We start from the raw sequence: 23,689 nt of genomic DNA on the forward strand, positions 1-23,689 counted from the left end.
AGGTTTCTCATTCCTGCGAAAGATTTCTGTATTGTTTTGTTTATTTGTGGTTGCCTTTGTCAATAGTCATTCCTAGTAGTTTTAGGGTGGTTTGCAAAGGGTAGTTGATAGAGTTGATTTCTAAGTTGGTTACTCCTGAGCCTATCACTTCTTAACTTCATCATATGCCCTCTCATTCCAGAGCTTCCTTTCAAATGAAAGAGACTCAACTCATGTGCATTTATGCCACGTAAGTATTTATCATATCTCCCCTCTCCCACCTTTCCTCTAAAGTATATATATTGAGATCTTTAAGTCTGTCCCCATACGCCTTATGACGAAGACCACACACCATTTTAGCAGCCTTCCTCTGGACCGACTCCATCCTTTTTATATCTTTTTGAAGGTGCGGCCTCCAGAATTGTACACAATATTCTAAATGAGGTTTCACCAAACTCTTATACAGGGGCATCGATAACTCCCTTTTTCCTACTGGCCATACTTCTCCCTTTGCACCCTAGCATCCTTTTAGCTTTCGCCGTCAACTTTTCAACCTGTTTGGCCACCTTAAGCTCATCACATACAAAATCACACCCAAGTCCTGCTGTTCTGTCGTGCACTTAAGTTCTTCAGCCCCTAAATTGTACCATTTCTTTGGGTTTTTGCAGGCCAGATCTATCTTAATGGTTTATGGACTTTTCCTCCAGATACATATTTGTCCAACCCTTTTTAAAACCCATTTCCATTAGATGCTTTTACCACTGGCTCCAGCAAAGAGTTCTAGAGTTTAACTATATGTTAAGTGAAAAAATATTTCTTCTATTTGGTTTACATGTGCTACAATGTAATTTCATGAAGTGTTCCCTAGTCTTTATACTTAGTTTACCCATTCCACTCCATTTAGGCTTGTACAGAGCTGGCATTTAGGCCCATAAACTTCTTCCTTATTACACAGATACAGTACATGGGTTCCAATCCATTCAAGGCATTAAACAGACATGCGAACAGCTTAAATCGAATGTTATTCCACTGGCAGCCAATGGAAGGTCTCTCACTTCTCTCTCCCCCTATTCTGTGAGCCATGATCTGTACAATTGCAACTAACATCAACACTACATATGTGGAACAACAATAATCCAGTTTAGCTGTACTAATTATAGTTAGGCTGACGACAGATAATCTGTATGAGTTTATATAATATGTATGCCACTTTGTAACCATAGAAAGGCAATGTATTCAAGCCTTTCTCCTTTATTTACTCTTTCAAATAGAAGCTGATCTAGGGATCACGCCATGAAACTGATAGCAGATCTAGAATAAACTAGAGGTTACTTTTTCACCCAGTGCATTTGGGCTATTAGGTTTGTTACTCAGTCAAGTCATTGAGTAGCTGGATTTCAAAGGGGGTTGGCCAATTTCCGGGAAGAAAAGTCCCTACACTCTAACTTCTCAGGTAGACTTAGGGAAAGCCTCTGCTCTCTGAAAGTGAGCAACAAGGACTGGATCTACTCTTTGGGATCTACTGGGTACTTCCTGCTAGACTCGATGGACCTATGATTTGACCCTGCACAGATTGTGTTATGTTCTTAAGGACTCTGTTGGATCAGACCAAAGGTCCAGCATCTTATCCCTGAGAGAGACTGGTCCAGGCCACTTGAAATTACTCAGCTGATTCATTCATTGTTCCCAAGCTTACTTGGTTAATATTTTTAACGGACTTCCCCGCCACCTAACTTTCTAAGGGACACATTTAGTAGCATGTGTTATCCAGTTAAGATGAATTAATGCACATTAATTTGAGTTAAGTGCATCATTAGAAAATAGACCACACTCAGAACATGGCTTCCATTATTTAATGTGCTTGAAATCATATTAACATGCATTAACTGGTTAATGCATACTAGTAAACGAGGCTCTTATTTTATTTAAGACCTAAATTGTAAACTATTGAATTGCTGATCTGGAACTTGTTGTCAGAGGATGTGGTAACAGGGTATCTGGGTTTAAAAAAAGTTTGAACAAGTTCCTGGAGGAAAAGTGCATAGCCTGCTATTGAGACAGACATGGGGGAAGCCACTGCTTGCCCTGGGATCGGTAGCATAAAATGTTGCTACTATTTGGGATTGTGCCAGGTACTTGTGACCTGGATTGGCTACTGTTGGAAGCAGAATAGTGGGTCAGATGGACCCTTGGTCTGACCCAGTATGGCTAATCTTATATTCTTATTTTCTGAGTAAAACTATATGTACACTTATGAAACTTTAAAGTATGTCCACCAATACATGGCCTCTAATAAGCAATTATTAGCGCTAGTTGGCCATAATTAGAATTTATGCATGCATCTTTTTACATGTATGCATTCTATAGAGGTGTATATAAATTCTAGTGTGTGGAACCAAAAAGGGGGCATCGAAACATAGAGTATGATGGCAGAAAAGGGTCGTTGGCCCAACAAGTCTGCCCACTCGAAGAATCCTCCTTCAACAAGAACCCTCCCTCTAAGAATTTCCCAGAGCGAACCCACTCCAAGAACCCTTCCTCAACAAGAACCCTCCCTCTAAGAATTTCCCAGAGCGAACCCACTCCAAGAACCCTTCCTCAACAAGAACCCTCCCTCTAAGAATTTCCCAGAGCGAACCCACTCCAAGAACCTTCCTCAACAAGAACCCTCCCTCTAAGAATTTCCCAGAGCGAACCCACTCCAAGAACCCTTCCTCAACAAGAACCCTCTTTTTAAGCATTTCCCTGGAGCGAACCTACATGTTTATCCTATCGTCCCTCGAAGTCGAGAGCGTTACTGGCCTCAACTACCTGATGTGGAAGACCATTCCATCGATCAACCGCTCTTTCGGTGAAGAAATATTTCCTGATGTCACCATGATATCTCCCACCCTTGAGTTTGAGCGGATGCCTCTAGTTGCCGTTGGCCCCGTAAGGAAGAAGATATCTTCCTCCACCTCAATACAGCCCGTAAGATATTTGAATGTCTCTATTATGTCACCCCTTTCTCTATGTTCTTCGAGAGAATATAACTGCAGCCTGCTTAGATGTTCTTCATATGGGAGATCCTTAAGTCCTGAGACCATCTTAGTGGCTATACACTGAACCTACTCCATTCATGGCCATGGAAAGAGCATGGGCGGGTCATGGACATTCTGTCATTTTATGCACACAGTTATCGAATAAGCTCAATCTGTGCCTAAAATTGGCAAGGGGATTTACATCAGGTTTTAGGGGGTGCCAAATGGCTGCCCCTAAATTTAGTTGGAAGTCCCAGTGATAAGTGCTTTTCTATAAATGGCTCATAACTTTAAGGCAGGGGGAGGTGTTCCACGCTGATATTTTTGGGGTGTCATATATAGAATTTCTCCCTAATGTGCAAATGGCACTACATCCATGTTTAAGTTGTGAAACCTGGTTTTAGACACATATGTGGTATTTCTTACACTTATAAACAATCTTTTTAATGGGTTCATTTATAAAATGTGCTCTTCTCTTGTGCCTAGCACTTTACCCAGATATCCATTTTTCCACATAGAAAAACTATACAAAATTATCCTCCATACCTGTTATGTGTCTGAGAATATAGACATTTATTTATTTTTTTTCAACTGCCAAAAACAAGCATTTAACATTCACTAAATTCAACTAAGAAAGTGAAGAGATTTTTAACAATGAAAGAATTAGACGACATAATTTTTATGATACAAAGCCAAATTGTGGTTGAAATAAATACACATTTATAAAATCATTGCCAACAGATTCATTAATAAGCTTCCAGTTAGAACATAAAAACTTGCAATCACAGCCATTTATATCAACATGAAACTATGTTCATTCAAATTGAACTGTATCTTTTTATTGTGCAGAATCTTCTGTATTTGGCTCCTTCAAAGTCAAACTGCAAGTAAAACTTCTGTCTCTATGCGCTCCTTTTACAAAGGTGCCCTAGGGCTTTGCCGTGCGCGCTAGACCTTAACGCCAGCATTGAGCTGGTAATATCCTGCGTGTGCTAAAAATGTCAAAGGAGCCCTATGTGTTTCTTACCAGTTCTGAGATTATGCAAGCGCCTGTAGACCGTGGACTTTGATTGCATAGAGTTGCATTTACATATGGCAATTAAGTTTCCTGTCCCTACGGCAAGGAGGATTAAGTGACTTCCCAAGGTCACAAAACTGCAATGAAGGAAATGTTTCCTATATCAGAAAATTTACAAAACTATACTAGAAATATGCTGTAAATCCGATACCATTTCTCTCAGCATATATGTTAGAACTACAAAACCAAAACAAAACACTATGTATTTTGAATCATGCATTTCAGTCCATAGAAACCCCCCCCCCCCCCAGCAAGTCCTGTGAGTATTCGTCTTTTAGAGGTTAAGAAAATATTCTGTTGTGAATATTTTAACAAAGTATAAGAAACGAACACGCTTTTCTTCTTGAAGAGTGGTTGTGTGAGGGGTCTTTTTGTACTCACCCAACGGTAGACACTACACACTCGTTCTTTTTCATAATGCACTATTTATTTCATGAATTTGCACTATATTTTACACAAACACAAGAGTGTTATGGCACAAGTAACCTTGTAATTGAACTGAGCTGCAACAGGAATGCCATATGACCATACTCTACAGAGCCGAACAAGGTTTTCAGCAAATTTTTCAGTGATTAGACTGAGGCCTTTTGTAAAATGTAACCAAAAGTAAAGGGGAAAAAAACATTCAATTAGAATCAATAAAATTGGTCAATGGACCTCAGGGAGAAGGATAATGTATAGGGACTGGTTTATTTAGGAGTTGTTAGTACTATTGTAAGGGTATGTTGAATATATTGAAATCAGGGGGGAGGGGGTGAAAATTATTGTTATATTTTAATGATGGATATAAGTGCTGTTTTTTTCAGGTAACTTGTTATGCAATTTTTGTATGCACTGTTTTTAGAATGAAAATGAATACAGATATATTTTTTTAAAAATTGAGTTTTTTTTAATGTGGCGATGTAAACTCTGAAGCATAAGCTCATTTACTCTAGCTGTTCGGCTGCTGATACAGATTGATTGCGGAAGAGATGATTGAAAGAACTCTTTATATGGCGTTTGCCCTTTGGTACAAGAAAAGCATGCCATGGTTTTACTTATTCTTTAAGGATACATATTTACATCATGACCACGCTTGTCATTTAATATACTTTCTTCCAAAGATACATAGGATAATGACCCCCCCCCCCCGCCCCCCAAGAGGAAAGCCAAGCAATATACCGTCCTACCGCTTTCAATAAACCTATTCTTTTAAAAAAACAACTTTCTCCTAAGATTATAAGATTAATAAACAGAAATATACATATATTTTAAATATTAAGGACTTGATTGTCTTGCATTTCAAGTAGATTCGGGACGAAAGATTTCCTTCAGGACCGCCACCGTCTTAGCGGTGCGGGCGGCTCTTTGGCTGGGCGATTTCAGCACCTCGGCGGTGAACAGCTCCCGGACGCCCAGCCTGAACTTCTGATCGCGGACGCTGTAGATCACCACGTTCCAGCAGCTGTTGCAGGTCAAGATCCAAAACGCATAGAAGGAAAAGTGGCACCACTCGTAGCCAAGGACGTTTCCCACCACGAACACGGCGATGGGGCCGAAGGAAGCCGAGAAGGCGAAGGTGACGATGCCGATGGTCTTGGCTGCCGCGATCTCCGAGAAGGACAGCTTCTGGACGTCCAGGCTCATCTGTTTCCTGACTTTGCAGTTCTGCCGAATGGCTGCAAAGGTGACGAAATTAATGGCGAAGGTGCCGCCTAAGAGGGAGAAGTCAAAAGTCGGGAAGAGGAGCATGACGTTCCAGTCGCTTTCGTTCCCAGGGTTGAGGACATAGTTGCACATCTTGCTGCAACAGCTGTACTCAAGGCTGATCTGCTCGCTGGAGAACATAGGGACAACCGCTAAAGCCAAGCTCAGGATCCACGAGAAGACTATTAAGTGCACCGTCCTTCTCTTCGTGATGACCACCCTCTTGTGAAGCGGTTTGAACACCGCCACGCTTCTCTCCACCGAGAGCAGAAAGATGGTCGTAAGGGAGATGAACGTGCACCAGGCGTAGAGAGGACCCACGAGAAAGCAGGGCAGCGAGCCGTGCCCGTCCTGCCTCTCCACCCCGTACGCAAGTCTGTTCACCTCCTTGTAGACGGAATAAGGGATCACCAGCAGTCCAACAGCCAGGTCGGCGAGGGCCAACGAGGTCTTCAGATAACCTTGACAAGTCTTAAACTGTTTGGACCGGAGGAATACTAGAAGGCTCACCGTGTTCCCCAGGGTAATGGCAACAACCAACAGGGCCATGACCGATACCTTCAGGATTTCTTCGAGTAATACTTGGGTGTAGATGCTGCAGTTGAAGGAAGAGGTGTTCCCAAACATTGAAGGACGGTGGACAAGCGGAATATCCCAATTCTTCGAGCAGTTAATCCATCCGTACGTCCATTCTCCTAATCCCCAAATTGCATCTTAAAGACCAAATAAATTGTAGGTAAGAATAGAACAGTGACTAGAAGGCAAAGCAGGCAGTTATGACTCGGTAAAAGAAGAGAAGAATGCAACCAACCAGGCGTTGTTTAAAAGTATAACCTAAGTCCCTCCTCGAGGGCCGCAATCCAGTCGGGTTTTCAGGATTTCCACAATGAATATGCATGAAATCTATTTGCATGCACTGCTTTCATTGTATGCTAACAGATCTCATGCATATTCATTGGGGGAATCCTGAAAACCCGACTGGATTGTGGCCCTCAAGGAGGGACTTTGACACCCCTGACCTAAAGCAATGTTTAGGCTATGAAACAGAGTGCATGATCGATGGCCATTTCTCACGAGGAGCCTGGGCTGCAAAGTACTTACCGGGTCGAATTGAACTCAAACCCGCAGGCTACCGCTTCTTCACATGTTCCCAAACTTTCAGCTCAAGGGTGTGAGTCCGGAGCCTCTAAAATCTGCAACAGAAAGATTGACGTTCAGTTTCCAGCTGATCTCGCGTTATCGTCTTCGTTTGCATTAGAGCATTGAGCGCTGGAGCTGGGAGGTGCCGATCCAACCACAGCCACAAAGAGCATTTCTTAGCGATTTCAGATGCTAAACGGAAAAAGTGGAAATGACTCCTTCTTCGTACTTGTTTAGCAAGCTCACACGGGCTGGCCAGATAAGCAATTCACTGAATCGTGCAAACATTTTCATTCTACAATGATTAACTTGTAGGATAAAGGAGCGGGACTTTTAATTCATTGAATGAGCTGTCAATGAATGTTTTTCCATGATCCGGTGAAATAAAAGGGATATAAAAAAGAGTTTTAGATGAATAGAAGATATTTCATTCCTGAATTTCGTTGCCTGATTGTTATGCTCACGAGCCAATAACAGAGTTTTGTTAGCATCCTCTATTCCATTGTTTTTCAACTACGTGGTATGCGTACCCCTAGGGGTACGCAGTGTGGGTCTCCCACCCCTTTCCTCCAGTGGCATGCCCCCCATCCACGGAAGCTGACCCGGAAGACTTCCCTCCTATGTCAGTGCTGACATTGGAGGGAAGCCTTCTGGGTCAGCCGGGGGTGGCCCCACCATCCGGGCAATGCCAAGCTAACTCCAGCGATGAAGAGCTCTCCATCTTCTGCCACCCTCCCGCTGCCTGTCAGGGAGTCCGGAGCCTATACAAGGCCCCGGCACTGCGGTTAGCTTAACTGAAGCAGAGCCTTTGAGTCTATCCGCTCGTCAGACGTGTTCCACATGCAAAATATCTGTCCCATTTTAAAAATGAAATAAAAGTCCACCACCGCCAATGATGCCCCCCCCCGCACCAGGCCCTCCCCCCAGCCACTGTCCCCCAACCCCCAAAAATGGCAGGAGGAATGCCCACTCCCTCCTGCCACCGGATAACTCCCCCATTCTCCCCATACCTTTTTTAAAAGGTTGGAAACAGGAGATTTGGAAGCAGGAGGCCATTGCCAGACCTAAATGACAGGCCTTCCCCTCTTTGTGTATGATGTGATGCATGGGGAGGGGCCAAAGGCCCTGATTGGGTCAGTCACCTAAGGTCCCTCCCAAGGGGCCAAAGGCTGGCATAAATACTCACATCTCACTGATGGCAGTGGGTATGAAAATGCAGGATTCTATAACATTTGCACCTAATTTTTGGGAACATCTCTGATTCACCCTTGCCCCTCCCATGGCTATACCTGTTTAGAGTTGGGATAGGGCAAAAGGGAGATGCACATTAACTTCTAATTACTGCCAATTAATTGCTCATTAACAACAATTATTAAATAGCCTAGTGGTAGAGCTGCAGCCTCAACACCGTGAGGTTGTAGGGTCAAATCTCAGCACTGCTCCTTGTGACCCTTGGCAAGTCACCTAATCCCCTATTACACAGGTTCAAAATAAATAAATAAATAAAATATATCTCTCTATATATAAAACCACAAAAATTCCCATTCCCTTTCCCCTTAGTTACATACAGATCCATATCCAGATCAGCATGCCCAGCTTTGGGTGACCTATACAGAATCCAACAGACACTGAACTGGGGACTCACTTGTGGGTTTCATAATGTTGTAAGGAGGTCTAGATTTCCCTTAGTGAAGCATCTCCTTGAGCATGAGGTCATTGGAGTTATTAACATTAGTCAGATACAGCCCAGTGGGTCATGTATAAAGCTTAGGACACATGAATAAAACACAGATAACCTATAAATACCTAAGAAAAGGGCTCTGGAAGTTCTTTTTCTGAAGCAGGTTCAAGGCTGGAATATAGCATAAAATATGTTGTACTTTTGGGGGGAACTTGCCAGGTACTTATGTAACTGTTGGAAATAAATATTAGGATAACTGGAAGTGAGGAGGGGTTTGAAGGCTGGTAGCTTTGATCTCTTAGGGTTCCTTTTGCCTTGGAACCTGATCGAAATGGAGTCCAGTGTATGTATTTTTGCTTTAAGGATAAGAGTTTTCTTGGTCAATATGTTATTCCTTGACCTCTCCAGCTTTTTATGGCTATGAGGTCTGAACTAGTGATTTTGGGAGGGATATTTTTTTTTCTTCAATTTCTGCATAACTGTGTAGTTAAAACTGAGGCAAATACTTGTTTTTCTCAGTCCTGACCATTTAAGGAATTTTCTGGAACAAAAGCACCGCTTAGGTTACATTCTCACCACTAGGAATGAATAAAGACCCACCAATGTATTAATGTGTCACTGATTTCCATTTGGTAGAATTTCCCTGTCTGTATAGTTTTTATATGGTGGGAGTCACCCTCACCCCCTTTTTCCCTAGGGCCCCCTCTCTTTTCTTGTAATATTGGAGTTACTAGTTTTGTTTTGGGTTCTTCTCTTTAATATGTTGGGGGGGTTGCTTCTTTAATGAATGGTTTTTGGGGGCAAAGTGTATCCTTTGTGTTTCAAGCTTGGAGCTTAATGTAATAGTGAAATGTTTAAAATTAATAAAGTTAGAAGTTCTTTAAATGTCAGTGACTTGAGTGCTTGAGTCAAGTCTTTGGAATCCAAATGCATATTTATAGCTTTCAATGACAAACCTATTTCTGCAAAAGGGGCTAAGAAGATTAAACGGCATTAGAGTCAAAATTGAACCATGTGGCATTTCACAGTTTAACTCATTCTTTGCTGAGGTGAAATCATCCCAGTAAATTGATTGCTTTCTGTCATTCCGAAATCAATCAATCAACTGAGGGTGGTTCTACCAATTCTAATAGCCATTAGCCACTACAGAACATGGGAGCCCGAGACCCCAGTGTCGATGGGCGTAATGTAACACGGGGCTGGTAGAGCCCTCGTGATGCCCATCGGCTGGGTAGGTAGGAATTAAAGTAGGTAGGGGGAGGGCAGAAGGGAGTAGACAGGGGATTGGGCGGAGAGCTTGTCAAAGTAGTAAATTTAAAGCTATTGGATGAGTGGCGCGGGGGGCGAGGTTTTAAAGCCAGGACTCGACTCCTTCTGAGGTCCTCCAGGGCGGCTTTTCCCACCCACCCGCCCTTTGTTGGGGGTAGCTGTTGTTAGCTCGGGGGAGGCGGATTTCCGAGCTACTGGGTCATGAGGCTCATCAGGTGATGAGCGTTGGGACAGTGAGAAGCCGTGCCTGGTGGGTCAGGTGACCCGGAAAATGGGGCATGAGGGACATCCCATCCCTCTGACTCTTGCTGTGGTGGCGGGGTCGAGGGAAGAAAACTAATTCATTGGGTAGCTCGGGAGGAGCTCTTTATACAATGTTAATTATGTTAACGAAGTTAAGATATGTTTTGTTTATGGTTAATAAACTGAGCTGCGGCTGATTGTACCAACCAGAAGACTCCATAGTGTTTTTTGGGAGTTAAGAGGGTGGGTTAAGGAAGTGGGGGTTTTGTTATATATAGGCAGGGTCTATATATATATAGGCAGGGTCTATATATAGCAGGGTCTTTCCAGATCCCGCTGTTATATCCTGTAATTCAAGTTCTATTTTTATTTGGTTTACCTTATTTGATTAAGCACGAAGATTGCATTTAACCATATATTTCTTCATTCAACATGTAATTAAACTCTGGCATTCATTACCGGAGAATGTGATAAAAGCAGTTAGTTTAGTAAGGTTTGGGTAATTTCCTAAAAGAGAAGTCCATAATTATTGAGATGATTTGGGGAAAACCTCTGCTTATTCCTAGGATAAGCAGCATAAAATATGTTTTACTACTTGAGATCTAGCTAGGTACTCTGGACCTAGGTTGGCTACTGTTGGAAACATGATACTGGGCTTGATGGACCTTCAGTCTGTCCCAGTTCAGTAAATCTTATATTCTTATATGAGCCAAGTACAGGACAATCAAGCCATTGTGAAATCACTGATGAGGTTGGCTCTTAAGGTATTGGTGGAATGAGGCATTATGACATCACAATTTCAGCTCTGGAATGTTGCTACTCTTTGGGTTTCTGCCAGGTTCTTCTGACCTGGGTTGGCCACTGTTGGAACCGCTATCCACGCTCTTCAATCTCTCCCTTAGTACAGGTAACGTCCCGTTGGACTGGAAGACGGCTAACGTCATTCCACTTCACAAGAAAGGCTCCAAGATGGAGACAGCAAACTATAAACCAGTGAGTCTCACATCAATAGTGAGCAAACTAGTGGAAACTCTAATCAAACGCCAATTGGATACGATCATGAACAAGGAGAGTCTACGGGATCCCCGTCAACATGGATTTACTAAGGGGAGATCCTGCCAATCCAACCTGATCAGCTTCTTTGACTGGGTGACGAGGAAGCTGGATGCTGGGGAGTCCCTGGACATTGTTTACCTGGACTTCAGCAAAGCATTCGATAGCGTACCACACCACAGATTGCTGAGCAAGATGAGTTCTATAGGATTGGGCGACACATTGACGAAATGGATTGGGAACTGGCTTGGAGGTAGGCTTCAGAGGGTAGTGGTGAATGGCATCCCCTCCGAAACGACGGAGGTGATCAGTGGAGTGCCACAGGGCTCCGTCCTGGGCCCGATCCTGTTCAACATCTATATAAGAGACTTGGCAGAAGGGCTCCGAGGTAAAATAACATTATTCGCCGATGACGCCAAACTAAGCAATGTAGTGGGCAAAAGCACAACAGACAAAAATTCAATACCCGACAACATGATGCACGACCTACTTCTACTGGAACACTGGTCTAGGTCCTGGCAACTCAGCTTCAATGCCAAAAAATGCAAAGTCATGCACCTGGGCAGCCAAAATCCATGCAAAACTTACATCCTTAATGGCGAGATCCTAACAAGAACTGAAGCAGAATGAGACTTAGGGGTGATCGTCAGGGAGGACATGAAGACTGCCAATCAAGTTGAGCAAGCTTCCTCCAAAGCAAGGCAAATCATAGGTTGCATACGCAGGAGTTTCGTCAGCCGTAAACCTGAAGTCATTATGCCATTGTATAGATCCATGGTGAGACCACACCTGGAATACTGTGTGCAATTCTGGAGGCCGCATTACCGTAAGGATGTGCTGAGACTAGAGTCGGTCCAGAGAATGGCCACCCGGATGGTCTCGGGACTCAAGGATCTCCCATACGAGGAGCGTCTAAAGAAGTTACAGCTCTACTCACTCGAGGAACGCAGAGAGAGGGGAGACACGATCGAGACGTTCAAGTATCTCACGGGCCGTATCGAGGTGGAAGAAGATATCTTCTTTTTCAAGGGTCCCACAGCAACAAGGGGGCATCTGTGGAAACTCAGGGGCGGAAACTGCACGGTGACACGAGGAAATTCTTTTTCACTGAAAGGGTGGTTGATCGCTGGAATAGTCTTCCACTTCAGGTCATTGAGGCCAGCAGCATGCCTGATTTTAAGGCCAAATGGGATAGACATGTGGGATCTATTCAAAGAGATAGGTAGGGGAGGGTCATTGGGGTGGGCAGACTAGATGGGCCGTGGCCCTTATCTGCCGTCTATTTCTATGTTTCTATGTTTCTATGTAAGGTACTGGGCTTAATGGACTTTCATTTGGTCTGATTCAGGATGCCAATTCTTATGTTCTTGCCAGGAAATTAAGACTCTTGGTCATGAATCTATCCCAGATCTTCCCCTCTTCAGTGAAGAAAGCCAGGCTGGGCATCATAATGGATTCAGGGCGGTACTTACGAAAGTTATGTGAAGTGGCAGCATTACTTTTCAGTCAAGAAGTTTCTGCCATAACAATGCCAAGGGTTATGACATTTTCTAGACAGGAATGAAGAAAACTGTAAAGAAATATTTTCTGTTGCTAGATTAATGTGTGGGAGGCTCTACAATGCCTTCGGAAACACTGCCCCTGAGAACCAGTGGAAAAGGCGAATGAGATATTAGAATACAAATAGTGCCTTGTGCCTTTTGTCCTTTCTTTGTATTTTTAGTTTTACAAGTTGAATATGCAAAGCATTAAGCATACTATGATTCTGGAGCGGAGGGGGGGGAGGTGTACAAGCCATTTTTACCTCACACATGGGAATTGTCACAGTCAGATTTGATTGTCGACCCGACTCTCCTCTGACAGGCTCAGATGGTCCCCTGCAACTGAGACACCAGCAGCAAGCAAGAAATAAAACTTTGGAACAAAAGCAATCAGGTCTGGAGTAGTAACTTGGAGATCTATAATTAAAGTGTGAGAACCTGTGATTCATCCTCATCATATCAGAAAACCCTTGCAGGCTGCTATTATGTCTCAGCCTGAAAGAAAATTATGTGCTTGCTTTAACCATGTGACATTTCAGAAGTGTATCTCTGCTGATTGCTCAGGCCCTGAGCACAGACTGACTGGAGACTAATCAAATCAATGGATTTCACGCCCCTTCTGCGTTAAAAAGTAACGGTCTGCTAAGGCAGCTGTTTTGATACCGAATCTAAAAACTCAAGACATTCTTAAAAAAATCACGCATGCAAATAAGATTGGCGGACAGCAGGGAAGATTTCCTACATTTGCATGTGCAAGGTCACATTAGCCATTTGAGACCCCATGACCCCAGTTTCACCATATCCACCCAAATTCCATTCTCCCAAACTGTTATTCCAGGTACAAAAATCAAATACAAACCATGGCCATCTGGAGTATTGCGTTCAATTCTGGTCTCCTTATCTCAAGAAGGATATAGTGGCGCTAGAAAAGGTTCAAAGAAGGGCGACCAAGATGGTAAAGGGGATGGAACTCCTCTCGTATGAGGAAAGACTAAAACGGTTAGGGCTCCTCAGCTTGGAAAAGAGACGGCTGAGGGGAGATAGGATTGAAGTCCTGAGTGGAGTAGAACGGGTACAAGTAAATCATTGTGGAGAAAAAGAATTGTAATTAACACTCTAGTCTTTATTTCTGTGCAGTGCCCTGATGAAACAGTCTTTTGACTGTGAAACGATGGCCACCGTCAGCTGCGAAGAGCACAGTTCCGTATAAGTCGTGTGAAAGCTGACCCTGAATGGAATAGTGGGACGCTTCATTTTTTTGTTTGTTTTAGTGCAAATATTCTACATATGGTAAAAATTATTTAAAAATAATGATTTACAATATCGGAGGATTTTTGGCCAACGACAGAAGCAAATAGAGGAGCTTACAATACCGTATAGCTCTCTCTTTCATAGCCAGAGGAAAACGTTTGCTTCCTACGGCTTCTGAGGCCTTTTACCTCTAATACTGACAGACTGTGGTTGGAATACACAAATAAGTGAGGATTTTTTACTGGAGTTTTTCAGATTTATATTTGTATTAGCAAATAAAGACTTGCATGGTCCATCCATTTTGCCCAACAGCTGCACTCATCACCAACATCTACTAGTTAACATAGAAACATAGAGTATGACGGCAGAAAAGAGCCGACGGCCCAACAAGTCTGCCCACTCAAGAACCCTCCCACCTTTGAGAATCCATCTTTTAAGCATTCCTCTGGAGCGACCCCACCTGTCTGTCCCATCGTCCCTTGAAGTCGAGCGTGGTACTGGCCTCGACTACATGACGTGGAAGACCATTCCATCGATCAATTACCCTTTCGGTGAAGAAGTATTTCCTGGTGTTCCCATGAAATTTCCCCCCCCCCCCTCCCCTGAGTTTTAGTGGATGCCCTCTTGTCGCCGTGGGACCCGTAAGACAAAAGATGTCTTCCTTCACATCAATGCGGCCCGTGATGTATTTGAATGTTTCTATCATGTCTCCCCTTTCTTTGCGCTCTTCGAGAGAATACAAGCACAGCCTGCTCAGATGTTCTTCATATGGGAGATTTTTCAGTCCTGAGACCATCCTAGTGGCCATTCGCTGAATCGACTCCATTCTCTTCACATCCTTTTGATTATGTGGCCTCCAAAACTGAACACAGTACTCCAGGTGAGGTCTCACCATGGATCTGTACAACGGCAGTAGAACTTTAGGCTTTCGGCTGATAAAGCTCCTTCTGATGCAGCCCAGCATTTGTCTAGCTTTTACTGAAGCTTTCTCCACCTGATTGGCAGCTTTCATATCTTCTCGGATGATTACTCCCAAGTGCCGTTCTGCTACAGTTCTGGTTAGGGTGTATGTTCAGGGTGTAGTTATTCATTTTACTTGCTAAGTTCCTCTATAAGATGTCCTCCCCTCCCCCCTGCAATATGCAAGACCTGTACTCGGATGATATGAATGTGGTATAAAATACACAAACGCTCCTGATCCATCTTGCCGTGTACGAGACACAGACCATAACGTCCGTCCAGCATCGGCCACATTGCCTAGTGCTGGAGTCCCCATCAAAGCTAACTCTGGCCCATCCAATCTGTTTTGCCATATCTGGAACAAAGACTGTAGAAGTTAATCCGGCATCAGCTTCACTTCCTCCTGCCCATCATAAACAAAGTTATAGCTGTCGATCTGATGAGTTTTATGTCAACGCTATTCTCTATATATTTAGGGATTCTATGTGTCTAGTTTTATGTCAACGCTATTCTCTATATATTTAGGGATTCTATGTGTCTAGTTTTATGTCAACGCTATTCTCTATATATTTAATTATGTTAAAATGTTATATGAATATGTTTACTGTTCAATAAACAGGGCTGCAGCCAGGTTTATACCAACTAAAGTGTATTTGTCTCCTTGGGAAGGGTGAGGTAGATTATGTTGGGTGGGAGGTAGATTACTATGGGGAAGCGGGTCACTCCAGGTTCCGCTGTTAATACTTTTCTAAAACATTTGCCTTAGTAAACTGGCCAACATTTAGAGTGCGGGTGTCTCTGAAGTTGTGAGAGTGAGTCTCTTTCATTTGAAAGGAAGCTCTGGAATGAGAGGGCAGAGGATGAAGTTAAGAGGTGACAGGCTCCGGAGTAATTGGAGAAAATACTTTTTTACAGAAAGGGTGGTAGATGCATGGAACAGTCTCCCGGAAGAGGTGGTGGAGACAGAGACTGTGTCTGAATTCAAGAGGGCCTGGGAAAGGCACGTGGGATCTGTCGGAGAGAGAAAGAGATAATGGTTAGTGTGGATGGGCAGATTGGATGGGCCATTTGACCTTTATATGCTGTCATGTTTCTAAGTTTCTAAAACTGAAGAGAGATAAATGTATAATCCTCACATACTGAAATCAGGTGGCTTAGTTTAAAGCCAGCTGTTGAAATCTGTGAAACCACAACTTCGGGGAGTCCTGCTGGCTCAGCTGATCGGGGATTCCCGTGCCACAATCAGCTGCTGGCATGCAGCATCTCATTTCAGGATTTGGAATTATGCAGGCCTACATTTCAAATGTCTGTTTCCCATCTACAAATATGCATACTGCCACTTAAACTCACTCAAAGCCATTTCTGGGAGAAGCCACACCCACCTTGGGCATGCTTAAGCATTGCTATGCGTCTCCGTAGATGCGTTGCAAGTCTCCGTAGATGCACTCTGGAGGCCTAGAATGTGGGCGTCCTGCCTCAGAGAGTTTTTTTTTTTTTTTTTTAAATGTGCATCCTGATTGGCTACCTGACAGCGGTAGGACACCTGCCACCACATAAAATCAGGATGCAAGATTCAAAAATCAGCCCCTAAGTGCTTAATTTAGAAAAAGACCTTACTGTGTTTTCTAATTCGCTCTGCAGATATATACAGCCCAATATTAGAACCCAGCTCTCAAAATACCTTCAGGGACCAGCAATCTCTAGGGTTACATAGAAACATAGAAGATGACGGCAGAGAAGGGCCATAGCCCATCAGGTCTGCCCACTCTACTGACCCACCCCCAAGTCTACTAACCTAGGGATCCCACTCCTGGTGACAGGTTCCCTTGGCTTAACCCTCTAAGGGATCCCACATGGGCATCCCATTTGCTCTTAAATTCTTGCACGCTGTTTGCCTCGATCACCCGCACAGCCATTCATGCTTTGAAGCCTGGACCACAGTTGCTCAATACTATTGACAAATAAATGCTGAAAATTGTTCGAGAGAAAGAAAAAAAAAAAAATTCTAGTTCAGGTTGCTACACACAAAATTGGGCCTGTCAAACCATTCTCTCTCCATGTTCTGTGGCACAATTGATTGCACTAGAAAGCTTTTCACTAAACTTCTTTTTTGACTCTTGCTAAGCAAAATAAAATCTGTACCAGAGCGCTCTGACATGGATCAAGATAACAAGAAACATTCCTTATTTCAGCTAAAAGCATAACAATTTCAATTTTCTTGAGTAAGGAAACATCCCCTTGGCAATCTAGGCACTGAACTGACGGTATTAAACCAAAATGATTCCTGGAATTAAAGAACTCTATGAGAAAATAAAATGAGGAAGCTTTAACACAGGGCCTAGAATGAGATGATATATGTTTATTGGCTGAAAGCAATTCATAAGCTTAATTCATTCCAGAGCTTCTTCTGTGGCCAGTTATTAATTTGATAGCATTATTTTGAAAGAGTTGAAGTCTTATAAGACCTCTAATCCAAATACCTTTGTATAATGAATTGCAGTAGTCTAAATGGTTAATTCAAGGGAGTGGACTAAAACATTGATTGCTGAGGGATGTAAGAGAGGGCAGATGGAGCATATAAGACAGAGTTTGAAAAAAGAGCTACATATAACCAATGAAATCTAAGTCTAGAACAACCCCTAACAAGCAAGTAGTGAAAACATGCGGGACTAGTGTATCATTTAATAGAATTGGAGAAAAAAGAGATTGGATATTTTTTTTTTACTGAAAAGTAATGTTTTAGACTTGGTTGGGTTAAGAATGAATTTGTTGTGTGCAAGCCAACTATTGATGGTGGAAATGTGGGTTTTGTCAAAAGGATCTATGGTGGATAGGATTTGAATATCATCAGCGTATACCTATGTAGTACAGTCTAATGAGTGAAGAAGAGTTAAGAGTGGAGATAAATAGATATTAAAGAGAGTGGGAGAGAGAATAGATCCTTGAGGAACTCCTGAAATCTTGAGAGATGTCTGATCCAAGACAAATAGTGGAAGTACAGTTATTGAGGAATATATGCACATAGTACATGAAAATGAAATGATGGCAGATCAAGACCTGAATGGTCCATCCAGTCTGCCCTTTAGTTATACACATTATAAATTCATGACTGAATTGTCTTTTTTTCTTTGATATTTCTGGGCCATTGACTGTAAAGTCAACACTGTCCTAGGTTTCAACTGCTGGAGCTGCCATCCAAGCTCAGCTACTGTACAACCCACTATATAGGTATCTGCCCTATTTTAATACAAACACACACAGGTGTAGCGAGGGTGAGGCACCCGGGGCATTGGCGCTCCACCCCTGCCATCTTCTCCGACCCCACCCCTACATGATCTTTCCCTGCCCCCTCCCCACTGCCGCATGTGTGAGCAGTTTCTCTTCCCTGTACCTCTGTAACGTTCCTGGTGTGAGCAGCAACCTCCAACCTTCCGTCGCACCTGCACGGGCTCTCCCTCTGACATCAGAAGAAGAGTCGATGCAGGTGCGACAGCAGATTGGGGGTCGCTGCTCACGCCAGGAACATTGCAGTGGTACGGGGGAAGGGAATCAGTGTGTGTACATGGCAGTGGGGTGGCGGGGAAGGAGCGTGGGTGGAGAGGACAGGTGCCGTGCCCCTACCTAGATGGCGCCCAGGGCGGCCCCTCTCCCACCCCCTTATTATGCCACTAGCTCTCCGTGTGGTCTGACGCTTCTTTCAGAGGCCTGTTTACTTATACAGTGAAATGAAAGGGGTTTCTCATTCAGCAACCACTGAAGCATTCATATTGCTCCAGCGAGCAGATATTGACAAATGACAATATGGTGAGTGAACAGATTGCTTCTGGTAAATAGCAATTTCTCACATCAAGTGATATTGAAGCATCTCAGACGTTCTCATCATTGCTCTACCTTGGAGGTTTTTTTACACAGTATTCTGCACCATAATAAGGGATTTGATACATGCAGACAGGGAATGAAATTGGACTTTACTGTTGAAATCTTTCCAGCATGCTTTTAATCTGGTTTTCTTTGCCAGTTGTGTCTTATTCGAAGAAAATAAACATCCCTGTGTAAGGAGCTGACTATTCATGGTACATCATGGATTGCATAGATTTACTGGTTTATTGTACATCTTTGAACAAATGTACAATAAACCTGCCAAGATCCACAGAGGAATAATTTGCACAATTTAGCATAAGAAGACTGCTAACTGGAACATCATCAAAGAGAAAGAGTTGATTTCAAAGGTTTATTGCACAACGTGGAATAACAGACACATGTAGATTCTGTAAGCACAGACTGAAAATAATTACTCGTCTCATAGCTGACTGTGAAGTTCTGGTGGCAGAAAATTTCTGTACAGAATGGCACAATATGATGACTCATTTCATGCATTAGAAACTCTGTAAACATTTCAACTTCGCCGTACCAGAAAGACTCTAAGAGAATCATTATGAATGAAGAGGTTATGATCACCTGGGATATCTCAATTCCAACTGAGAAAAAGGTTGATGTAAGAAATCTGGAGAAAACCACCAGGAAAGCACTGATTATAAAATTGTCAGTTCCAAGGGATTATTCTACAAATTGATTGGAGAGGGTGAAGATCCTTAAATACCAAGAAATGCTGTCTGAGATGAAGAAAGATACAGAAATCTTTCCCATTGTATTGGGAGCCCACAGCCTTGATTAAAAAGAATTGCCAAGCACACCTTGTTAAGTTGTCTATACATATTACATTCTATGAGCTCCAAAATAAAGCTCTCTTTGGCACAACACAAATACTACAGTGGATGGTAGCAATAAATTTGAGAGACTGAGATCATTTACCATGTACCCTGGCTTAAGAGTAAGGTCCAATATTATGATGGCATGCACAAAATGAACCTAGTTAGGGATATTGTTTCCAAAAGAACTTTGGCTTCTTTGGTCAATGGAAGGCTTACTCTAACCCATGCATGAACCTTCTCTTGTTCTGCTTCTTCCCCGTGGAACCTGCTACCAGTCGCATTACGTGATGCAGATGACACTGGTGAGTTAAGGTGACACTGGTGGTCTTTAAGGTCTGATTGATTTACTAGTATTTATTTTTTGTTAGCCTTTTGTTGTTTTCATGATCTACTTCCTCTGAGTTTGTGCATGGCTATGTTTTTGTTTATTGTAAATGTTTGATCGTACTCTGACTTAACTCATGCTCATTTGGTGGGTTATAAGCTTTGTAAATAAATAAATATACAGACCCTAGACAGGAACAAGATGATAATAATAATAATAACTTTATTCTTCTATACCGCCACAATCTTGCGACTTCTAGGCGGTTTACAATCAGGAGTGCTGGACATGCAGCGAAATACAATATGCAGATATTCAGAGGAAATACAGAGAGCAGAGACCTTAAGAGGTATTAGTATAGAATTACTATTTGCTGAATAGAATATAAGGTGTACATTTTAGTAGATGATTTCCAACAGGACCTGTTTGGAATAACTGGCAGCGAAAATTACGACAAGATGAAGATAACATATTATATATACAACAGGATGAAGATAACATATTATATTTATAACAGTGCAGTAAATTCAGGTGGATTAAGGGGAGGGGGGAGAGGGGGGGAGTGGTCAGTTGTTTAGGTATTTCTGGAACAGGTATGTTTTTAGGTGTTTCCTAAATTCCCCATAGGTAGTGGGTGAGAGCATTTGGTCAAGGTCTTTGCCCCATAGGGCTGCTTGGTGAGAGAGAAGGTGTTCGTGGTGTTTTTTTATTTTGCAGCCTCTAACAGGAGGGGAAATGAATTTTGAGTGTGTTTTTCTCTTGCGTTTGTTATTAGAAAATGAGAAAAGGTCCGTTATGTACTTGGGGGTAAGGCCGTATAGTACTTTGAAGCAGAGGCAGGCAAATTTAAACCTTGGCAACCAGTGCAGTTGCCGATAGTAGGGTGTCACGTGGTCGAATTTCTTCAGCCCAAAGATAAGTCTGACCGCAGCATTTTGCATTATTTGGAGACGTCTCATATCCTTTGCTGAGATTTCTAGATAGGCGATGTTGTAGTAGTCAAGTTGACTCAATATGAGGGATTGCACAAGGATTCTGAATGTCGATGTATCGAAGTATGATTTAATGGTTCTGAGTTTCCAGAGGGTAAGAAAACCCTTTCTGAATAGGGAGTCCACTTGTTCCTTCATTGTTAGGCATTGGTCTAGAGTAATACCTAATATCTTCATGGTGGGCTGGATAGGGTAGTTGAGTTTATTGACGCATAATGGGGTTGTATTATCAAGTGGGTGAGAGGAAGCAGCGAAGAATTTTTTTTTTTCTGGGTTGAGTTTGAGCTTGAAATCTGTCATCCATTGTTCCATCTCTTTTATGGCATCAGATGCCTTGGGAATGGTTTCCGAGATGGAGTTGGTGAATGGGATGATGATCGTGAAGTCATCTGCATAGCTGAATAGTTTTATTCCTAGTTGGGTTAGTTTCACCCCTAATGAGGACATGTAGATATTGAAAAGCAGTGGGGAAAGCGGTGACCCTTGTGGCACTCCGGATGAGTTGCTCCAGGTGTCGGAGTGATCGTTGTTAAAGTGTACCTGGTAGGAACGGGATGTGAGGAAACCACGAAACCAGTTTAGTACCTCAGCTCTGAATGAGGTGGTAGGTGTGGAGAAAGTCAGATTGGTTAGTAAGCTTAGCAGAACCCACCTGCAGCTACTAGCTTGAGGTTAGAGGTTCACCCAAATTAGGTTCTCCCCAGAACTGAGCTATCCACAGGCTGGCAGCAAAACTCCACAGTTCCTTCGGTGTATATACCTTCAGCTTAGAATGATTTTCTTCACCGGTAGCACACTTATAGACCTCTGCAGTGGAAGTATGTTTATTTTGTATTTGCACAGTGTACATTTCACAATAAAAATAAAACTTCCGAAAATGAACTCCATCTAAAATAGGAAAGCACAGACACAGCATAAAACCTTCAGCAGAAGAGGTGACTTCTTGAGCTGCATGGTTGGTTTCATTTGGTTTTCTTCAGGACAAAGGAGCATTATTGCTTCTTTTCTCTAGACCTTCAGATTGTAACTTTAAAGGGGAGAAAGTTTCTATCTTCCCAGAAGTCTCTAAGTGGATTCAAACACATAGGAAATAATTTCTGTCTTATCACCAATAGGTTTTAGTGTTGGGGAGCTTCTTTTCAGTTATGGTATCCTTGTAAGTGTTTGATTGGTAAAAGCGGATGGCGTAGCTGGTTTTAAAGAAAGGTTTGGACAATTTCCTGGAGGTAAAGTCCATAGTCTGTTATTGAGAAAGGCATGGAGGAAGCCACTGTTTGCCCTGGATTGGTAGCATGGAATGCTACTACTCTTTGGGATTCTAGAATCTTGTTACTCTCTGAGATTCTGGAATCTTGTTATTCTTTGAGATTGTAGCATGAAATGTTGCTACTCTTTGGGTTTTGGCTAGGTACTAGTGACCTGGATTGGCCATCATGAGAATAGGCTACTGGGCTTGATGGACCATTGGTCTGACCCAGTAAGACTATTCTTTATGTTCTTATGTTATTAATAAATGTGAAATATGGTTTCTTTGAGCCATCACAATTACAATTTTTCCTTGAGGGGAAAGGGTTAAATAAAATCAGTGTTCCCGCTAAGCTGCGCTGGGGTGCGCTGACGCACAAAATATTAACTCGCAGCGCACAAGTTTCTCGTCACAGCGCACACAGTGTAGAGCACAGTTCTTCAACCGCCGGTCCGCAAACAAAATCTTGCCGGTCCGCGAAGGATTCGGTCCCCGCCGCAACGAAAGGCCGGCGTCAGCTGACTTGCAACTTCCTGTTGCAGTCGCTGTGCCGGGACTCCTGCCTTCGCCGGGACTCCTGCCTTCCACCGCGTTTGCCTCCTGCCTTGTCTCCGCACCTCCAGACCAGCAGCGGCAGCTGTGTATGCTTTTAACTTCGGCACAGAGCTGCCCCTAATCAATAGTTTAGCGCGGTTTCATAAGGCAGCCTCGGGGCCTTTGCTAGGCCGGCCCACATCGCATCATCGAAGCGGGCCGGCTATCAAAGGCCCCGAGGCTGCCTCATGAAACCGCGCTAAACTATTGATTAGGGGCAGCTCTGTGCCGAAGTTAAAAGCATACAGAGCTGCCGCTGCTGGTCTGAACTCTTGGGCCGCTGAAGGAGGGCAAAAAGCAGCTGTCCTGGAGGTTTCCCTTCCTCTCGCCTTTACAGGTTCCTTTTTTCCACCTTTTTTTTTTTCCTTCAAACGGCAACGGGCCCCAGCATCGACATCAATCAAGTAAGTTCCACTGTCAATCAAGCGGTTCTGCTCGGCCAAAGCTTCCCCTGTGACATGAGCCACCCTCAGGGGAAAGAAAGTGACCCACAAAGGTGAGGGGAAGGGGGGCAGATGATGGAAGTTGGGGGGGGGGAGAGAGAGAGAGAAGGGGCAGATGATGGAATGGAGGAGATGAGAGAGAGAGAGAAGGGGACAGATGATGGAAGTGAGAAGAAGGGAGAGAGAGCAGAAGGCAGATGGATGTCAGTTGAGAAGGGAGAGCAGATGCTGAATGGAAGTGGGGAAAGAACACATACTGGATGGAAGGAGGAGATAAATAAAGGGGGAAGAAAATAGTAAGATAATGGAGGGGTGAGGGAAAGGGGTGACAAGCTGTGTGTAGACACAGTGAAAAGAGGGAAACGGGACTAAATAGTAAGAAAGAATTTAATTTAGATGGAGGCAGAAAATAGAGAAGGAAGACCAGAGAAGAAAAGGGAAGAGAGAGCAGAGAATGATCAGATCTGAGTGGAGGAAAT

General features: G+C 43.2%; 1 protein-coding gene across 1 annotated transcript; it reads right to left on the reverse strand.

Moving 5' to 3' along the window:
• Positions 1-5,358: 5,358 nt before the first annotated feature.
• On the reverse strand, positions 5,359-6,312 carry LOC117368892 (beta-2 adrenergic receptor-like). Its single transcript, XM_033962631.1, has one exon. The coding sequence runs from the start codon at positions 6,310-6,312 to the stop codon at positions 5,359-5,361; it is 954 nt and encodes a 317-aa protein (XP_033818522.1).
• Positions 6,313-23,689: the final 17,377 nt, after the last annotated feature.

Source organism: Geotrypetes seraphini, chromosome 11 (assembly GCF_902459505.1).
Source record: "Geotrypetes seraphini chromosome 11, aGeoSer1.1, whole genome shotgun sequence".
Lineage (NCBI taxonomy): Eukaryota > Metazoa > Chordata > Amphibia > Gymnophiona > Dermophiidae > Geotrypetes > Geotrypetes seraphini.

Coding starts and splice junctions, on each gene's coding strand:
- LOC117368892 (XM_033962631.1), bottom strand. CDS start 6,312: ATGGCCCTGTTGGTTGTTGCCATTACCCTGGGGAACACGGTGAGCCTT.